Source organism: Octodon degus, unplaced genomic scaffold (genome assembly GCF_000260255.1).
Source record: "Octodon degus isolate 3935 unplaced genomic scaffold, OctDeg1.0 scaffold00098, whole genome shotgun sequence".
In the NCBI taxonomy this organism is placed as follows: Eukaryota; Metazoa; Chordata; class Mammalia; order Rodentia; family Octodontidae; genus Octodon; species Octodon degus.
Genome location: NW_004524674.1, coordinates 170479 through 177809, shown reverse-complemented (window position 1 = coordinate 177809; position 7331 = coordinate 170479). Strand labels below are relative to the sequence as shown.

The 7331-nt window shown below is 36.8% G+C and overlaps 1 protein-coding gene across 1 annotated transcript in view; it reads left to right on the top strand.

Annotated features, from left to right (window-relative positions):
- Positions 1-3055: 3055 nt before the first annotated feature.
- Positions 3056-7331, top strand: part of Spata22 (spermatogenesis associated 22) — a 26691-nt gene continuing 22415 nt past the window's right edge. Inside the window, exons 1-3 of the mRNA XM_004638497.2 lie at positions 3056-3107; positions 4967-5095; positions 7304-7331. Coding sequence (XP_004638554.1) covers positions 3065-3107; positions 4967-5095; positions 7304-7331 — 200 coding nt within the window. The 5' untranslated portion in view covers positions 3056-3064. The remainder of the gene's footprint in view (positions 3108-4966; positions 5096-7303) is intronic.

The following is a 7331-nucleotide window of genomic DNA, read 5'->3' as shown; positions in this document are numbered from 1 at the left end:
ATTATTGAACACTTACTGTGTACTCAGACTTTATTTTCTTTTAATATTTTTGAGGCAATTTTGTATTGCTACTTTTATTTTACTGAGGAAGGAAATGTATAGGGGATAAATTACTCATAATCACCTGGACAAGAACTTACAGGCGAGAAGTTTGGCGCTCAGAGCTGGGGGGCTTTACACCATTCTGCTTCCTTTGTAGAATATCTCTATGGCTCCTATGCCCTTCTGCTCCAGAGCTCCTGCAGCACTCGCCTTGCCTCTGCCTAATTTCCTGGCTCATTTGTTTCAGAAATGCAGCCAGACCAAGCCACCCTCTCAGGCCTTGGTTTTCCGACCCATGGGCCATGGATTCTTCAGGAGTAGTTCAGAGTGCTGCCAGTACCCTAGAAAGTAATGGTTTGAGTCTAAAAAAAAATAGCCGTGGAGTGCTGTAAAGGGAGAGCCACACTTTTTGGGCACAGACAGGGTGCAGGAAAGCTGGGCTGGAGATCCGCCTCCAGCTCAGGTGAACACAGCATGCTCTTTTTCTTTCTGGTCAAAATGCTAAAGAGATAAGGTCTTTTCTACCCCACATCACAGTGTAGAAAGGCAAAGGGATTTATTCTAACTTTCTCCTTCTCGACCATTTTGTATTTGTATATACAGAATAGTTGGGATAGATATACAGCTACTTTGGCTTAATTCAATGAGAAGAAAGATTTGTAGTAAGTGTTTGGACAGGATATCCAGTCTGCTTCTTGTACTATGGATAACCACTAAGAAGATAACAATGTACAATATATGAATTATTGAAAATGTCCTATTAATCAGCTTTGAAACTGTCTCATTGATATTTGTTTCTCAATAAAACAAAATAAAATAAAAAAGTTAAAAAAACAAAAAACTTTCTCCTTCTTGACAGAGAGATCATAGCGCCTCCTTTCTAGCTGTCCTCCAAAACGCAGCCCATCTCACCGCACGTGTCCTCGTGCTCACGTGGCTGTGCACCTGTGTACCTTGGCCCAGGCTGAGTGCGCCTGCGCGAGTTTGAGATGCGCCTTGGACGCGCGTGCGCACAGCTTGAATTCTCGCGATGTTTGGGAGCTGGGGCCAGAGCCAGAGCCAGAGCCGGAGCCGCAGAGGTCTGTTGTGGCTGAGTGGCTTCTCGGGCTGATGGTTGGTGGAGGCAGGCGAACACTAGGGTTAAAACTGCGTCTTGTTGGCAAGGGGGTGAGTGGGTTGTCAAAAAGGGAGAGACAATTCACTGAATCTTGTTACCAAATTGTTCCCAGTGCTTGAGTGGGCTAGGAGGAGTCTTTGGAAGGGAAGATAAACTCTGACTGAAATTTCTCCCCTTCCCGACCTGTAAGGGCCAAAACAGTTCCTTCTGGCCTCAGACAGGGACAGCGGTTTGCGGGGCAGGATATGTACGAGGATGTTTGAGCCAACTCTGCCCTCAGAGCCGAACCCCATTGAGGGGCCCCTCAGGTCCCACCGGAAGCTGCGGTGGGTGGGGCTGATGGGCATTCTCAGCCTCTGGCTTAGTGGTCCGGGAGGATCCGGATTTTAAATATGGCTTTCCTTTGGTCGTTTGAATGCTATTTATAAACAACCCTGAAATGTCTCTTCAGGTTTAGGGTGGAGTTACATTGATATTTCTGCGTTAAGAAACAGTGGTACAACTTTTATTTTGATTCCTAGAATGGCACCATGAATGTATTCTAGAGGGCCTACTGGATCTGGCTTAATCTGGAAACAGAGCGGAGGAACCGCTGACCTCATGTTTCTCAAATTTTTCTACCGGCGATAATTGGAAATGTAAATTTATCTCAGTTTGAATTGCATTATTGTGTTTGTTGTATTCATATGTTTGTCTTATTGGGTGGTGACTTTGGAGCAGAAGTGTACAAAGTCTTAGGTTTGCATTTTGGTTTTTGAGGCAGTGGGCAAGTGTTGAACTAAATTGGGATTGAAATACATTAGGCGAAATGAATGGGAATTTATTCTGGATATTAAGTGAATATTTTAGTGTTTGGTTGTCCCAAATTACTGGCCACGGTAGATGATCTGGCAGCATCTTAGAGCTGGACACAGCATATTCTCATATGACTCGTTCAATACTGTATTTTTTTTTTTTTTCTCCCTATAAGTTTACCGGTAGGACATTTTCCTCTTCATAGATTCAAAATTCTTATGGTAAGCCCTTGATTCCGAAATAAATTCCATAGACTAGGTGAAAATCCACAGGGTTATAGTTGCCCCAGCCTTTATTTGTTTTGAGGAGAGCTAAATTATTGTAAATGGATTATATGAGCTTTCCTTACTTTTTTCACCCTCATACTTTTTTTTTTTTTGACTATTCTTTCTCTAACAACTCAGGCCTTCTTATGAAAACATAGTGTAATATGTTTTCTTTTAATGATTTATATTGATGGCATCATTGTTTAGAAGTAAAAATGGGAAAAGGGCAGCTTATTTTCATTAGTCCTTTTTATATTGAAGACTATATTAGATTCGTGTTATCTCCCTCCCCTATTTTTAGTCAATATTATGTTTATAATAAAAGAAAAAATGGTTAGATAATATGGAAAATCTAATCTACATTCTCTGGAAACATTTCTTAAAGATGGTTTTGGTTTACAAAGGTAGGTATATGACACACTCAGAATCCAAATGACCAGAAGTTACCATGAATCCATTTGTTTTTCCTTTTTATGACAGTAGTGTCAGATGTGCTATACAGCTAAATTAGCATTTTAGACAAACTTGACTGACTTTTAATATAAACTGTACAAAGCACATTGATTATATTTAAAAATCCTAATATGACAAAGAAAATGAAAAATATCTTAAACAACTGGAAAAATGAGTTATGTTGTAAATTCTTACTCAGAAAGCAAAGGATTCCTAGTGTTTTGTCAGGTTTGAAAATAGTTTTAAACTATAATTTCTGTAGTTGGCTTAAAATATGATTTTGTTGTTGATTTAGCTTACAAGTTTCTTTCTGTAAAGGTTTAGTCAACCAACTTCATTTTGTAAATTTGGAATTCTAAAGAAAAAATTATAGACTTTGTTATTGAAGAAAATGAAGAGAAGCTTTAGTGAAAATTCAACTCGAAGTACTGCAGGTATTGAACAACTTTTATTTTGAAAATTTCTTTATTATATATGATATAAAGCAATGTAGTTTATAGATAGAACATTTTGAATGGAACTTTTAGAAAGAATTAAACATTTAGCTTGATTTCTATTCTTTTTAGACCCAAGGAGGTAACTTATTCAAGGCAAAATAGTCAGTGGTACAAATGGAAATAAAATCACACTTACTTGGATTTATTATGTTCTTTCTAAAGATTCTGTGTTTGAGTTGTTCTATGCTTTTAAGATTGAAAAATAAATACATTTTTATTTGTATTTGTGACTTGACTAGTTCACAATATTTCTAGAGCACTTCTGTGTCCTGATAGCTTTTGCTATTTCTGCTTTCCAAATTTATTAGGTAGTCTAAGGGTAGAGGGAAAGAATGAGAATCAGGAAAATGAGCATGATGCACAATGAAAATAATAACCATTATTTGTTGTAGATGTTCTGTAGACATTTGATTATACGTATTAATTCATTTAATCCTCATATTCACTCTCTAGAATAGGTTATTATCATCCTTGTTTTCCAGATGAGAAACCAAATGTCAAAAAGGTTAAATAAGTAATCTGTTCAGTGGCAGGAATCTGGCTTTAGAGTTCATACTCTTAATCATTGTTATTTTGTTTCTCAGCATATATCTTATTGGCACAAAGAGTTTAAGGAAATTGCACACGTTTATACTTTGAAGTTGTAATTCAAAGCTACTTTGAAGTAATAATTAAAACATAAGCAGTCTGACTCAAGAGTCTACATAATTCTCCTAGGCTTTCATCAGTGAGCTTTTAGAGTCCATACTGTGTGGTGTAGTGGTGATGGCTCAACTGCACAATGGTAGTTTGACAAGAGAGCCGAACTAAGATTTAGGAAGCTTAGGTCCTTACTGGGCTCTTCCAATGGCTCACTTTTAAGAAAGGAGTAAGGTTTCGGGCCTTTTGTTTTCCTACGAGTTTCCTTGTAGGCTTTATATGTTCTGATTTTTGGCCTAACTTGGGATTGGTACTTTCATCTGTAGGAAACAGAGGTTGTATTTCTTCTCATTTAGATTGAATATTTACCATTCTCTGAGGCATTTTCAAAGTGGCCCATGGAAACATAGCATGACAGATATATAGGATGCAAAATGCAGATTTGGGTTCCAGACCAAATCTGTTGAAATAAAATTTCTAATAATGGGATTATAGTCTTGGAACCTTCCTGTATCAGATTAAATTTTAGCTAAACTTTGAGAAACATAATCTGAATCACAGTGTCTAGTGAAAGCTCACTGCTTCATGGATAACACTTCTTATTATATTCTTGCGTGAAAGTACCACCCAGTAGCTCATTCATACCTCTTTTATAATCTCATTAATCCCACTCATGAGGCCAAAGCCATCACTAATACTATTTATTACATTGTCAGTTTTCAACACAAGAATTTTTAGACCATAGCAAAGAGGAAAGAGCAACAAATTAAGAAAGACAAAAGTGGTTAGGACTTTAGAAAAACATGGTTCAGAGTTCAGTTCTTCTTGTCTGTTATACTCCATAAGCCCTCTTCAGTTGATAAATGGTCAGTGAATTGGGGAAGAGTTAGAAGGTGAGGAAAGGAGATGGGAATTAAAGAGGAACTAAAGTAGTGTTAAGGTAGAATACGAAAGATCTTCTTAGACAAATTAGGCTATTGAAGGTTTTAAGAAGAATATAAAAAATAATTCAAGAATATAGAACTGTACTTACAATAAGTATAGTAACACGTAGAAGTTGGCATTAAATTGTGCAGTATCATATATTAGTAATTTTTCTATAAGCATATCTAATTATTTCCCTGTTATGTACTAATTTATTGGTACATTCAATGTAGGCTGTTTGCCTGTACCGTTGTTCAATCAGAAAAAAAGGAACAGACAGCCATTAACTTCTAATCCACTTAAAAATGATCCAGGTGTAAGTTCTGCTTCTGACAGTTATGATTTCCCTCCTCTTCCAACAGGTAAGAAAAGGAATCAGGTAAAAAATTTTCAAGAAATAAGACCTAGGATTGTAGAAAATTACATTTTTTTTATTATAATGAAAAATAGAAGGTTTAAATTTCTCTCTTCTCCCCATTTTCCAAGTATTGTGATTACTTGGCTCTTTCTGAACATTCCAATACAGGTGTTTGAGTTTCCTAGTCCACCAGGGTGGCTTAGCATATAAAAACAAGATCTTAAATTTGAAGCTATTGTTCTGATGAAATAGTAATCTACATTACAATGATACTTTTTCATTTTTAAAACACATATAGTTCAAGCTGTTGAAGGTCATTGGTTGACTACCTTCTATATTTCTTGATTAAATCCTAGAGATAAGGTGCCTTTGGTTCATGTCTGCTAAATGAGACCACTAGTTTAGCTTTATAGTTAGTTGCTTCTTCTCTCCGACCCAATTAACTATGGTAGTGAGACCTAGGAGATCTTAATGCTTACTGACTTCTTTCTGGAAGAAAACATGGACAGTCAGACATTCCGAAATATAATTAGTACATACTGGTTCTGTACAATTACTTTTTTTTAGGTCAGACTTAAAAAAGTATTACTAGAATTTTATACAACCAGAATTTAAAACTATCTTTATATATGGCAATGCCCGTATTGTTAATTTTATTTACTTTTTTCCAATAAACTTTAATGAAAGTTTAAAGTTGTATTTTCATCTACGTTACAGGAAGTATTAATAGTATTACCATTTATATGGATAGAAAGTTAGAAATTCACCTGTGAATGTACAAATCAATATTTCTCTGGTCATTGTCCATCATTTGAAAAGATCTCCACATAGGGCCTGCCAGATTGCTCAGCAGACTAAAGTACCTGCTTCTGCAGAGTGCAGTGGCCGGGGTTCCATCCCTGGTGTGCTGTGCTGGCCCCACCCCCAGGGCGCACTGAGGTGGCATTTGAGATGGCATGGTAGCACACTCCTGTAATCCCGGCACTTGGGAGGCTGAAAACAGGAGGATCACTAGGAGTCCAGTCTACATAGTGAGGCCCTGTACACCCTATAGACCCTGTCCTAACTTCATATAAAAAATAAGTAAGTAGATTAAAATAAATAAAAAAGATCTTCAGTGTTTATTTTTATAAATAGTAGGAATGTTGATCTTTAAAAAATAGCAAATTTGAACTATTCCATAAGGATACATGCATACTCCATATATTAAGAGAAAGGACTATATCAATGCTTTTTTAGAGTTTTGTCTTGACTCATTACTCAAGTTAAGATACAAACCAGTCTATAAAACGAGACAGGACAAGAGATAGATACAAAAGTAGAATAGACTAAAAAATGTGAGTCTGTGTCACACAAAATAAAGATTAGGTTTGGTGGTGAAATTTTGTTGTGCTCTCTTACCTCATGATGGTGAATCTTTTAGAACTGAGAGCCCAAACTCCAGCTCAAAATCCACTTATTATCACAACATGCGAACACTGCAAGTAAGCCTGAATACTTAGGAAGTTTTATTTAGAAAAAAAAACTGCACACAGTAACATCTTTTGTCTTAAAGGCAAACAACACATGTGCCAAAGATTTTCCACCACTGTCCTACTTGTTTTTCCTGTTTCTTCTGTCTTTCTCACATATACTGTGCACATGCATCTGCTATAAGGTACACAGTTCTTGCTGTGGAGTGGAACCAAAAAAGCTTATAGAGGCCTACCAGGATAGCTCAATTATCTAAAGCCCCTGCTTGGGCAAAATCAGTCGGGTAGGGGACTGCAGTTTGATCCCCAGCACCACATGCCACACCAGACCCACCCTTATGGCAGCCTGACCAGCCAAAAACAAACAAAAGAATGAATCCTCAAGTAGGGGCTGGGGCTATAGCTTAGCGGCATAAGTGCCTGCATAGCAAGCACAAGATTCTAAGTTCAATGCTAGGTACTAAAAAAAGTTTATAAGCGTTGATTCAGGTTGAATTTACCCTACAAAGTATAAATTCAGTATTGATTATGGAAGAGATACAGATTGAACTATTTTGCTTAAAAATACAGTGGGAACAAAGATACCCATAAGTAAAAGTTAGGTGGTGACAAAGTACAACAAAGTGCTATTGAAGACTGTATCTGCAAGTTTTTTAACCTCCCAGGTTAAATCAATATGAAGTAATTATTTATAAAAATGTTACATGTATTACTTTTATCTGTGTTTTTGTACTTTTGAGATTGGGCCTGGGAAGCTGTGAATCCGAC